This window comes from Capricornis sumatraensis, chromosome 4 (genome assembly GCF_032405125.1).
Source record: "Capricornis sumatraensis isolate serow.1 chromosome 4, serow.2, whole genome shotgun sequence".
Classification (NCBI taxonomy): Eukaryota; Metazoa; Chordata; class Mammalia; order Artiodactyla; family Bovidae; genus Capricornis; species Capricornis sumatraensis.
In genome coordinates this window covers 139,167,190-139,180,374 of record NC_091072.1, presented here as the reverse complement: position 1 = coordinate 139,180,374, position 13,185 = coordinate 139,167,190, and the positions used below count along the sequence as shown (strand labels likewise).

The following is a 13,185-nucleotide window of genomic DNA, read 5'->3' as shown; positions in this document are numbered from 1 at the left end:
CGTAAACTATGTACCAGTTGCATGTAAGAAAGTGGGTTGGTTTCCATTCCCATGCTGTTACTTCATGGAACGAGCATCTGATAATAACTAGGGGTCTGCTGAGAGTTTATGGTTTGTCTCCATGGTTTATGGCTAAATGTCAGAAGGATATTAACGGTCTTGCTTACCAGAAACAGTCCTCAGTCTCTGTACTATTCTTGAAAACATACGCAGTGTTCCAGGCAAAAGGTTTGAATTGAAAATTGCCCTTCCAAAAGTCAACCAAAAAGTACATCAGCTTCCGAGCTGGAGACATCATCCTGGTTAAAGTTTCTTTGTAGTCACATGACAATCCAAAACTCCCAGCTGAAATCATGGGATAGTTTAAATCTGTGTCGAGGCTGTGCCAAGAGGTGAGAAATAAACCAATATCAGGATTAACTTAAGTAGCACAAGTAAGATCCTTCTTTAAGCTGTTTCAGCATGTGGGTGGAAATGACAAGAATGAAATAGGGTCATTCAAGCAGGTATTCGACTTACATAGGTCCCTCTCACTCAAGTGAATTTAAAGAATATTTATTGAACATGGCAACCCACTCCAGTACTCTTGCCTGGAAAATCCCATGGACGGAGGAGCCTGGTGGGCTGCAGTCCATGGGGTCGCTGAGGGTCGGACACGACTGAGCGACTTCACTTTCACTTTTCACTTTCATGCATTGGAGAAGGAAATGGCAACCCACTCCAGTGTTCTTGCTTGGAGAATCTCAGGGACAGGGGAGCCTGGTGGGCTGCCATCTATGGGGTCGCACAAAGTCGGACACGACTGAAGCAACTTAGCAGCAGCAGCAGCACTGAACATATACTACATTCTAAGCATACTCGTGGCTTGGTTTCCAGGTGGTGCTAGTGGTCACCTCCCAATGCAGGAGACATGAGAGACGTGGGTTCCATCCCTGGTCCCTGGAGGAGGGCATGGCAACCCACTCCAGAATTCTTGCCTAGAGAATCCCATGGACAGAGGAGCCTGGTGGGCTACACTCCATAGGCTTGCAACGAGTCAGACACGACTGAAGCGACTTAGCCTGCACACACGCACTGCCTTCTCTGGGCTTCACTGGTGGCTCAGATGGTAAAGAATCTATCTGCAATGAAGGAGACGAGGTGAGATCCCTGGGTCAGAAGATCTCCTGGAGGGTGTGGTAACCCACTTCAGAATTCTTGCCTGGAGAATCCCATGGACAGAGGAGGCTGGTGGGCTACAGTTCATAGAAATGCAGAGTCAGACATGACTGAAGTGACTTAGCACGCACAGGCACACACACACGTGGCTTGGTTACTTTGATTTATTCTAGGATGAGTTTCATCGGGCTGTCCTAACATCTAGGCTAGGACATATGGACTTTGGGGCGTAGGGTTAAGAAAAACAGAAAATGGGCCACCACAGCTATTACAAATGTTGTGAAGCCGAAACGATGTCCCTGAAATTTCCCTCCATGCACTGCTTTATTTTCAGCTCTTATACCCACTCCAGTAATCCTGCCTGGAAAAATCCCATGCACAGAGGAGCCTGGTGGGCCACAGTCCACTGGGTCCCAAAAAGTTGGACACAACTTAGCAACTGAGCACACAGGTGCTTCAGACTACCTTTGAGACAGGCATCACCTGAGGACTTTACGGTTTTCCTTCTCCTGTTCGGCACATGGATCTACTTGTGGTTCCTTAAATATCAAGTCAGTTCAGTTCAGTCACTCAGTCGTGTCTGATTCCTTGGGACCCCATTGACTGCAGCACACCAGGCCTCCCTGTCCATCACCAACTCCCGGCGTCCACCCAAACTCATCTCCATTGAGTTGGTGATGCCATTCAACCATCTGATCCTAGGTCATCCCCTTTTCCTCCTGCCCTCAATCTTTCCCAGCATCAGGGTCTTTTCAAATGAGTTAGCTCTTCGCATCAGGTGGCCAAAGTATTGGAGTTTCAGCTTCAACATCAGTCCTTCCAGTGAACATTCAGGACTGATCTCCTTTAGGCTGTACTGGTTGGATTTCCTTGGACTCCAAAGGACTCTCAAGAGTCTTCTCCAACACCACAGTTCAAAAGCATCAATTCTTCAGTGCTCAACTTTCTTTACGGCCCAACTCTCACATCCATTCATGACTACTGGAAAAACCATAGCCTTGACTAGATGGACCTTTATTGGCAAAGTAATGTCTCTGCCTTTTAATATGCTGTCTAGGTTGGTCATAGCTTTTCTTCCAAGGAGCAAGCGTCTTTTAATTTCATGGCTGCAGTCATGCCTTAAACATATCAAGCTTTATTTTCTATCAGGGTCTTTACAAATGCCAGAACTGCTGTCCCCTGCCTCTTTGTCTGGTTGATTCTTACTGATCCATCAGGTCCTAGATTAAATCTCTTTATCCATCAGGAGAACTTTCTTTGATACCTGACACCAGGCAATCATTTGAAAGAGAATCTGTTTAATCTCTGTCTCCTCCACTAGACTGCAAGCACCATGAAGGTGAGGATCACACCTGGCTCGTTCACCTCAGTATCTCTGGGCTGCCAAGTTCATATGAAGATGTTTAATATGTATTTGAGAAAGGAAATCAACATCCCCTTCCACCTTTGGTGGTCTATTAAAGGTTTTCTCTGTGTAGACAAAGAGTGATCTTGATTCAGGGAGAGATGGAACCGAAAGAAAGGCACGTGGGAGGGACTTCTATTGGGGAAGGGTAATCTGGCAGAACGAAGTATTTTGTGGTAGTGAGAATTACACTGCATGAGACACACAAGAGGGATGGGGGCGATTTTCCCGAAGCCAGAGAAGTATTTTCCCTCTAAAACATACTGGAAGATTTTTCCTTCTAAGTTGATATGGGCACTGTGTAAAGTACTTTAGTATGTTATTCATATAATCCTCAAATAGCACTATGAAGTAAGAATCCTACCACTGTTCCTATTGTTACAGACCTAAGGATGGAACAGTGCCCTGCCAAGGCCCTAGGGTGCTTTCCTTTGTGTTTGTGTCTGGGAAGACTTCCCTGGTGGCTCAGATGGTAAAGCGTCTGTCTACAATGCGGGAGACCCGGGTTCAATCCCTGGGTTGGGAAAATCCCCTGGAGAAGGAAATGGCAATCCACTCCAGGACTATTGCCTGGAAAATCCCATGGACAGAGGAGCCTGGTAGGCTACAGTCCACGGGGTCGCAAAGAGTCGGACACAGTGCAATAAATGACACTTCATATGTCATTTATTCGATTTTCAAATTATCCAAGTTCACTATCTTCCCTGAATTTTGCCAGGAGTCTGACTTCATCTCTCGTGCTAAGTCAGTTCAGTATGCCTCTTTGCGACCCCATGGACTCTAGGCTCCTCTGCTTGTGGGCTTCTCCAGGCAAGAACACTGGAGCGGGTTGCCATGTCCTTCTCCCGGGGATCTTCCCGACCCAGGGATCAAACCCAGGTCTCCTGCACTGCAGGCAGATTCTTTACAGACTGAGCCACCAGGGACGCTGCAACTTCATCCCTACTCTTCATTTTGCTTCTCATGCTCAGATGTTAGTAACTGAACTGGAACAGCCACTGTCACTCACCCCACACTGAACAAGGGCAGAGTTACCTGGATGAGGGCATGACAGTTATTAGAGAGGCTGCAGAATATAAGGGCCCTGCACTGCTGACTCCTGAACTAGACTGCTGTTTGATAAATCACTTAAATATTGATGATTTCGTCCTGACTTCAAGTCACAGGGGTGTGAAAACAACAACAAACCAAGCTACTTACTACATTTGGAAGGTGGAATAGGTACACGAGGGCCCCATGAGGACACAGCCCATCTGTTTTTTACTCTGTAGGAGAAAAAACAAAGGAACAACTAATCCCTAAAAATAAAACATGAATCAGTGTACAGGAAAGAAGCGGGCAAGGGGGAGGCTCTGAGAAAGCTGGAAAGTGGGCTTTTCTCTCTCATTCTAACATCTCCGAGATGTCTGAGCTGGGAGAGGCTGTGGAAGGAGGGAAGAGAATTCTGCTGAAGCTGTGCTGTCCAAACATGAACCTGGACTCTCTTTATCAAGGGGAGGACGTCCAGTGGCTAAAGAGGCACAGGCAGCTGTAACATCAGCAGTGTCTGTAGGCCACGTGGTGAACAGACTAGATTTGGAGGGGCTGTGGAGAGAGAGGGCAAGTTCCGGTTTTAGGGGAAGCGACAAGCAGGGCTGCAGAGAACAAAATGCAGTGTAACTGCTTTGAAGACTATGGATCTCATAATCCACCCTTTCTCAAGGGGCACTCGACTAGGAATATTCCATCGACGGTGTTGGAGAACCAGGTTACATCTACCTCTGGAGAGGTACAAAGAGGAGACACACCTTCGCAGAACTGCAAAGTGGAATGTATTCAATTCTTGCTCACTCCGCACCCTCCACGATTTAAAACGGCGACTGTAATGAACCACGCCTCCTGACATGAGTGTGGCCTATCAGGTTGATTCTATGTTATTAATTAGAGCTTCAGAGCCATGCTCTGTGCCCAGCACTCTGCTTTATGAAGGGCTTTTCCTTAAGTTTCTGTCGTAGAGGGGCATCTCACAGCCTTCTTGCCTCTAGAGAGCTTGGAACACTCTTCAGCTCCGTAAAGCTCTGGTTGGGGTTAGGGCTGGGGTTGGGAGGAGGAAGTAGGCAAGGATCTCTCTCTTCCTATTTCTAGGTTTTGACATTACAGTTACTACTTTAAAGTTAGGTTTCAGATTCTGCTCTTAATCAACCTGTGACCATGTATACGGTGATGACTTGCAATAGGTCTCTGGTGTAGAGTTTTGGGGGCCTCCCCAGTCGCTCAGCAGTAAAGAATTCGCTTGCAAGGCAGGAGCCACATGTTCAGTCCCTGGGTTGGGAAGATCCCCTGGAGGAGGGCACGGCAACCCAGTCCAGTATTCTTGTCTGGAGAATCCCACAGGGCCCCAGAGAGTTGGACATGACTGGGGACACATGCACATAGGGCTTTGGAACATATTTTTGTAACAGGGCACCTCGGGTATTTCTTGAGGGGACACAAAGGCAGATCAGTTAATACCAACACTTAAATTTTTTTTAAACTTTTATAAACAACTGAAAACAAAATAATCCCCCTCCATACCACTGACTGTGTACAGACAACATAGCTAAGGTGCGCCCTACCCTCCTGGGTTCCTGGAGGGCCCTCTCACTTGGAAAATAGATGGGGAGAGAGTCAGAGCACCCCATCTCCAAATCACTCAGCTGGGTAGCTGGAGGCAACGGGGGAGATGCTGGTGGGCAAGGGAGATGCCGGTGGACAGGTGGGATGCCGGCGGACAGGTGGGATGCCGGCGGACAGGTGGGATGCTGGCGGACAGGGGAGATGCCTGTGGACAGGGGAGATGCTGTTGGACAGCGGAGAAGCTGGTGGACAGGTGGGATGCTGGCGGACAGGTGGGATGCTGGCAGACAGGTCAGAGAGCCCAGCCACCATTCCCCCAGGGCAGGAGGGTGAAAGCTGACCCCACAGAGGCAGGCACTCACTGAAATAGTCCTGAGGAGGTCGAGGCCTTCACAGGTACTGCTCCGGCAGTCACTGGACTTATAAATCACACCTTCTGAATAGACGAAGGAAGCATTCACGGTCACATTGAGGCCTGTTATGCAGAGTGAGGGAAAAGAGAAGACTAGTGTTATTTCTCAGTAAGTTTATCCTGGCTGTGAGATTTATCTTTTGCCAACTGATATGGGGAGGGGGGTGGAATTGTATATCCAGTTTTAAGCCTAGAAATATTTGAGTTCTGAGTTCTTATGTCACTCCCTGTCACTTCTTTCTTATTATTACTTTAATGACTTTAGCATATTGTTTTTATTTTTATTTTGGGGCCACGCTGTGTAACATGTGGGATCTTAGTACCCTGACCAAGGATCGAACTTACACCCCCTTCAGTGGAAGTGTGGAGCCTTTAACCATGGACCACAAGGGAGGCCTCCAATGAACACTTTTTAGACAATGGGATGGGGACTTCAAATTAAAGCTTAACTTATAAGCAGTTCCTCAGGTGTCGTTTCAACCCTATCCTGCTTGCCATCTGCACACCATACCATGAGATCTCAGTGCTGGGAGGGTGAGGGGGATGTTATAGAATACAGGGTGATACCAGATGCTTTCTCTTCTATAGAGAGCTTTGAGGATGGGATGGGACCAAAGTGTATTTGGATATGGGCTCTGGAGTCTAGGAAAGGGACCCTCTCAGCACATGAGAGCATGTGGAGGGTATGGACCAGGTGGAGGGTATGGATCAGGTGGGGGGTATGGATCAGGTGGGGGGTATGGACCAGGTGGAGGGTATGGACCAGGTGGGGGGTATGGACCAGGTGGGGGGTATGGACCAGGTGGGGGGTATGGACCAGGTTGAGGCCATGGCACATACAACCTTGGGAAGTTGATTTCCTAAGACTGAAGGAATCTTGTTTTAAAGTTTTCCACCAAGTCCTGTGTATTCTTCCAAACCCACAAAGCTTTCCTAAGTACTCGGGGAAAATATTGCTCTCTTCCACTTGGACATCACCAACATGTGAACTCTTTCTATTGCTCAAGTTAGCCCTTAAGTATATGGTCTTAAATTTTCCTGAACATCAGCACTTAATAAGCTTAGACCATGAATCCATCTTTCCTTCACAAGCTGCATTTCTTGAGTTTACTATGCATGACCATCCATCTGACAATGCATCATCAGATGCAGAAATCTGGGCCTCAGTTTACTCTTTCACCGCCCCCACCTTCTGATCCTCCTCTTACTGAGTCCATGCAAAGGCCTCTCACCATTATTAACTCTATTTTACAAATGAGATGACTGAACTTACAATCAACGACTCGCTCGGTGTCACTCAACTAGTAAATGATGGAGCAGAGTGCAAATTCGGGTAATGTGAGTTCAGAGGTCAATATCTGAGCAACACACTGCGCTGTTTATTTTATGTGCAGGGTAACTTGTTCTGCTAACAGCAGCAAGAGCGCAGCAACAACATCATTCAACGTCCTTGACAAGAACAACAGTAAGAGTGCCCACAATAAAAACAACAGCCATTTAGTGAGTACACAGTACGGATCAGTCGGCGAATTAAGTACTTTACGTGAATCTCCTCATTTAATTCACACCATACTCACCGGAGGAAACTATTTACTATGATTTTATAGGTGAAGGAATTGAAGCTCGGAAAATTTAAGTATAACTTGCTCAAGGTCACAGGTGATAAACGGTTGGATAAAAGGCTGGAACGTGATCAGCCTCTGTCTGACTCCAAACCTCTGCTTCTAACCACAATGTTCCACCACTTTATTTTAATGAGCGAGTTAGTTCATGGTGGGTAAAGCTCTTACAGTGGTGACACGATACACTCTGTGGAATCAGACAGATAGATTTGACTCCTACTTCAAAGAGACAACTTGTATGACTTCAGGAAAGTTATTAAGCCTCTGCTGTGAAACAGTGTCAGCAATGCTGACTGCACAGAGCTGTGGTGAGTCAAGAGAAGATATATCTTACCTAGCACCCGTGTGTGTGTGCTAAGTTGCTTCAGTCCTGTCTGACTCTTTGAGACCCCATGGACTGTAGCCCGCCAGGCTCCTCTGTCCGTGGAATTCTCCAGGCAAGAATATTGGCGTGCGCTGGATGCCCTCCTCCGGGGATCCTCCCGACCCAGGGATCGAACCCACATCTCTTACATCTCCTGCTTTGGCAGACGGGTTCTTTACCACTAGAGCCACCTGGGAAGCCCCACCAAGCACCTGACAGGTACTCAAAAAACAAGAACACCGAGCTCAGCTAGATCAAGAGAAATAGGGCACAAAGAGAGAAAGCTCTGGAAAACGGACACCAATTTGGGTCCTCGGACTTCAGATCAAATGTTCTTTCTACTACACCACACTGCCCATAGAAGGGGGTTTTATTGAGTGACCTCCTAGTTACGTTACGGCTCTAGATCAGATCCATCTGTTTACATCTGAATCTGGTCTCAGACAGGGTTGAAGAAGTGTGTATTGTACAGAAGACAGTTATCACACATCCATGATGCATGACAACTACTGCTGCTATTGACACAGAATTTTAAATAAAGAAAATTGAGACATTCTCTCCTTAGAGGATGTATCCTCATCCATAAATAACTATTAAGTTGTATGAAACAGTAACTGTTTCAGTAATCACAATTATGGCAACCTCCTCTCAAAGCATGGGAGGATGGTGAAACAATGTATGTGAAAATGTTTATTGTTGTGGGTGCTAAGTTGCTTCAGCTGTGTCCAACTCTGTGTGACCTTATGGACTGCAGCCCGCCAGGCTCCTTGGTCTGTGGAATTCTCCAACTGGAGTGCATTGCCATGCCTTCCTCCAGGGGATCCTCCCGACCCAGGGATTGAACCCGCATCTCTTACATCTCCTGCATTGGCAGGTGGTTTCTTTACCACTGAGCCACCTGGGAAGTTATTGCAGCAGCTTTTAAATAATCACGAGAAACTGAAAAACAAGGGAATATTCCACTGTAGGGAATCACCAGATGATCTGGAAGGGTATCTAAGAGATACAGGACATCCATTCACATGATGAAGATTAAGCAACTCCAAGAAAGCCACTTGTAGGATAATGTGAAATGAAGAAGGTCAGAAAAGTGTTTCTGTGCTCTAGTGACTCCAGTGATGTTCTTAACAACAAGAAACTTGGAAGCACATGAAAAGAATCTGGAAATATCCAGGTGACTGGAAATTATCAGGGGTGATAACTTTCTCTTTATCATACATGTTTTACCTAATGTTATAATTTATTTTAATAATTAAGAGATATACACAAACTAGTATAGATAGGATGGATTAATGACAAGGTCCTGCTGTAAGCACAAGGAACTATATTCAATATGCTCTGACAAACCACAACGGAAAAGAAGAGGAGAAAAAAAATATATATATAAACAACTGAATCATTCTGCTGTACACCAGAAATTAATACAACACTGTAAGTCAATTATACTTCAATAAAACATAAAAAATAATTTTCACATCCCCCTAAAACAGGAGTAAAATAAAGGACTGCTACACTGAATTTGGGGCTTCCCTGGTGGCTCAGATAATAAAGAATATGCCTACAATGCAGGAGACAGCTTCAGTCCCTGGGTGGGGAAGATCCCCTGGAGAAGGGCCTGGAAACCCACTTCAGTATTCTTGCCTGGAGAATCCCCATGGACAGAGGAGCCTGGAAGGCTACAGTCCATGGGGTCACACCAGTCAGACACAACTGAAGGGATTTAGCCATGCATATACTGACTTTGATTGTAAATTTATCACATCAACTGCATCTTATAAGAATCACCACCAGAGATGCAAAGAGAGAATAGATGAATTAAAAATCTTCATCAAAGACTCAGCATCTGTAGGAATTTTACTTGATTCATCTTCTTGACAGACAACCCTGTGAAATCTCAAGTCCAGACCAAATCCTGTCTCTGAGATGATGCAGAAGGAATCACAAGGCCCTGACACTCAGTAGTAAATCCAGTTTTATTTGGGGGCATTTCACTGCTGCAAACACCTGGGTTGGACCCATTATTAGAGCAGAGTGTGTCATGAGTGAACTCACTGAGGTAGGGCTCAAATCCTTCTTTCTGAAGATCTACTGCCTTGAAAGAGAGAAGGGCCCTTAGAGGAGGCTGGGTGATCAGGCCAAGAACGCGAGGTCTTCACTTAGTAGCACTCTGTCTCCAGAGGAGGTAACAGGGAGAGTTCTGTTACCGTATTCTTACCGGCTTCAAGCAGACGCTGCCTCACGATTTTCACTCCCTCCTTCACCACCTCTTCCAAGCTGCCCAGGGACTCTGGGAAGGCCGAGTTGTTCATCATCAGGACGCTGATCTCGTAGCTGCCATCCTGGCAGTTCCGACTCACGTGGGAGGTCCAGAACGGCAGCCCCGGCCGGAGGAGCAGTGACCACAAAGCCAAGGCCAACAGTGGCGTCTTCATGACCTCCCTCACCTCAGCACCATGCTCCTCGGGCTCGCTGGCTTCACTCGGGGCTCTCAAGGAGGCAGGAGCTCCAGCCCGACAGCCTGTCGCTGGGTCCCTCAGTCCACTCTTCCCCACGCTTCTCTCTGGTCACCCCACCAGTCACGTGGACCATAGGAGACAGCCCGCCTGCCGGCAATCAGCAGCTACATTATAGTGGGAGATAAACCAAAGTTCACTCTGTGTGTTTGCTCACAGAAAGGTCAGAGTTATAAACAGGGAGATTACCTGTGCCTCACCCAATTAAAAAACATCAATTGGTGACACATCACTGAGAAAAGGGGAAAAGAGGAAGAGGGCGGTATTGCACACACCAGAAACGCTTTGGAAATGGAAAATAAAGGTCAAAGTGTTTAAGGCAAGCACAAATATGAAGGGTTATTAGCTTTTAGCTTACAGCTGCACACTGAAACCAAACTAGGACGATCTGTGTTTCAGTCACCCAAGTCAGCAACTATTATTGAGACCTGACTCTCTGTGAGGCATTGGCAGCCATGAATGATATGGATACATTAATGTCTTCATGGAACCTGCATTCTGGTGGGGAAGACAAAGATTAAACAAGTCATTATGAATAACTAAACTCAATAATCAAAAACAGTGCAGAGTGCCACGGGAGCACATGACCAGTTGTTGTTGATGTTATTCAGTCCCTAAGTCCTGTCTGACTTTTTCCATCCCCCTGCCAGGCTTCCCTGTCCTTCACTATATCCTGGAGTTTGCTCAAACTCATGTCCATTGAGTTGGTGATGCCACCCAACCAACTCATCTTCTGTCACACCCTTCTCCTCCTGACCTCAATCTTTCCCAGCATCGGAGTCTTCCAATGAGTCAGCTCTTTGAATCAGGTGGTCAAAGTACTGAGCTTCAGCTTCAGCATCAGTCCCTCCAATCAATATTCATGGTTGATTTCCTTTAGGATTACTTGATTGATCTCCCTGGTGTCCAAAGGACTCTCAAGAATCTTCTCTTGAAGAAGATTCAGTTTGAAAGCATCAATTCCTTGGTGCTCAGCCTTCTTTATGGTCCAACTCTCACAAGTAGTACAAGACTACTGGAAAAACCATAGCTTTGACTGGATGGACCTTTGTTGGCAAAGTGATATCTCTGCTTTTAATACACTGTCTAGGTTTGTCATAGGTTTCCTTCCAAGGAGCATCTTTTAATTTCATGGCTGCATGACAGATTAACCTAACCTATTCTGGAGAGTCAAGCATGCTTCCCTGAGGAGGTGTCCTTTGAGCTGAGCCTTGAAGGATGAACAGGAGTTAGCTGAATGCAAGAGAAGGAGAGAATGTGGGCAGGGGCAGAGCTTGTACAAAGACCCAGAAGCAAGATGTGGCATGGATGTTTGAGGAACTGAAAGAAATACAGTATGACTGGAGTGAAGAAAGCTAGTCCCATGCAATAAGGAATGCCAGAGGAGTAAGCAAGGGTAAGCCGGGGAGTTTTCTATAAATCATTAAGACTTTGGAACTTTAATCAACAAGGGAATGGATAAAAAAGAGGTGGTACATATACACAATGGAATGTTACTCAGCCATAAAAAGAAATGAAATTGTTCCATTTGCAGAAACATGGATGAACCCAGAGTCTGTCATACAGAGTGAAGTAAGTCAGAAAGAGAAACACAAATATCATATATTAATGCATACATGCAGAATCTAGAAAAATGGTATGTACTCAGTTGTTTCAGCCGTGTCCAACTCTTTGTGACCCTATGGACTGTAGCCCACCAGGCTCCTCTGTCCATGGGATTCTCCAGGCAAGAATACTGGAGTGGGTTGCCATTTCTTCCTCCAGGGGATCTTCCTGACCCAGGGCACAAACTCTAATCTCTTGCATTTCCTGCATTGGCAGGCGGGTTCTTTACCAGTAACTCCACCTGGGAAGCTTGAGAAAAACAATACAGATGAACTTATTTGCAAAGGAGAAACAGACCCAGACGTAGAAAACAAACATATGGATACCAAGGAGGGAAGACAGGCAGCAAAGCCAGTCTACAGACAGTGGGTTGTGGTGAAGGGAAATACAGTGTTTATTACAGGCGCCAGGCAAGAACAACAAGCAGCTAATGCTCAAAGACCAAAACTTCCCGATGGTCTTCCGGGAAAGGATTTTAACGACAGTGTTGGGGTGAGGGTCGCAGGGTGTGTGATTAGCTCATGGACACTTTTCTGACGGGTAGAAGGTTGACATGGTGGCATTTCAGGAATCTCAATCACGCATTTTCCAGCTCCAACCAGGCTAGGATCTACATGTTTAGGGCCAGCAGTTTCCACCTAAGTCGGGGGGTGGTCTGGTTTCTCTAAAAAATAACTTAAGGACGTGTGTCAGACACTGTTATATGTTTTTCTCGAGGAGAACTAGGACTTTATGATTCCATGCTTCAGTTTTACTTATTGCTCAAGTTGTTATCACCTTCCTCGCTTGACTGATTCTTCTTAGTTCCCGTTTCTCCCCTTCTTCAATGATTAGTTGCTTGAGTCTGTTTTCTGAAACAGGCCAGGGAAACTAAGGTTGTTTTTTTTTTTTTTTCCTAAAGGGAGGAAAGGGGAACACAGAAGGGTCTGCAATGAGGAAGGCGCTGCAGGGCTCTGCTCAGATTCATATATACAAGTATATTTCTAGACTTGTGTCTGGAAGATGAGATTGTTTATGTATGATTGTTTAATAATTCTGAAGGAGGTGACTCATCGGCTGAGAATGAAAGGAGAGCTGGGCTAGTCCGAGGCTTGAGAAGGGAGGGACTTGAAAAGCTACCACGATGAGTGAGAGAAGGGACTGATAAGAGGTGTGTCCTAAGGTTGTTTGGTGGTGGTGAGTAGGGAGACAAGGAGATGAGTGACCAAATCTATGGTGGTCCTACTCAGCCTTGATTTATGATTTTCTCCAGGCATTCTGAGCTGCTCTAGAACAGGTATAGCAAAGGGAAAGGCGGGGCTTAACCTGCAGTTTTTCTAGGGACGTGCAGTGAAAGAATAAAGGGATTAAAAAAGAAATGAAGAAAGGCAAAATAGTGGGGAGATGGACTACAAGACGTAAACTGAATTTAAAGACTGAAGTGCATGCAGGAGGGGAGTGAGGGAAAGCCAGAAAGAAGAGGCTTGAGGGAATTCCCTGGTGATCCAGTGGTTAGGGCTTTCACTACAGGG

The 13,185-nt window shown here is 46.1% G+C and overlaps 1 protein-coding gene across 1 annotated transcript in view; it reads right to left on the bottom strand.

Moving 5' to 3' along the window:
* The window catches only part of GUCY2C (guanylate cyclase 2C), a 66,204-nt gene extending 56,216 nt beyond the window's left edge, over window positions 1-9,988 (bottom strand). Inside the window, exons 1-4 of the mRNA XM_068971041.1 lie at window positions 9,772-9,988; window positions 5,521-5,633; window positions 3,764-3,828; window positions 168-380 (exon numbers count right to left, since the gene is read on the bottom strand). Of these exons, the coding sequence (XP_068827142.1) occupies window positions 168-380; window positions 3,764-3,828; window positions 5,521-5,633; window positions 9,772-9,988 (608 nt within the window). The remainder of the gene's footprint in view (window positions 1-167; window positions 381-3,763; window positions 3,829-5,520; window positions 5,634-9,771) is intronic.
* Between the last annotated feature and the right edge of the window lie 3,197 nt (window positions 9,989-13,185).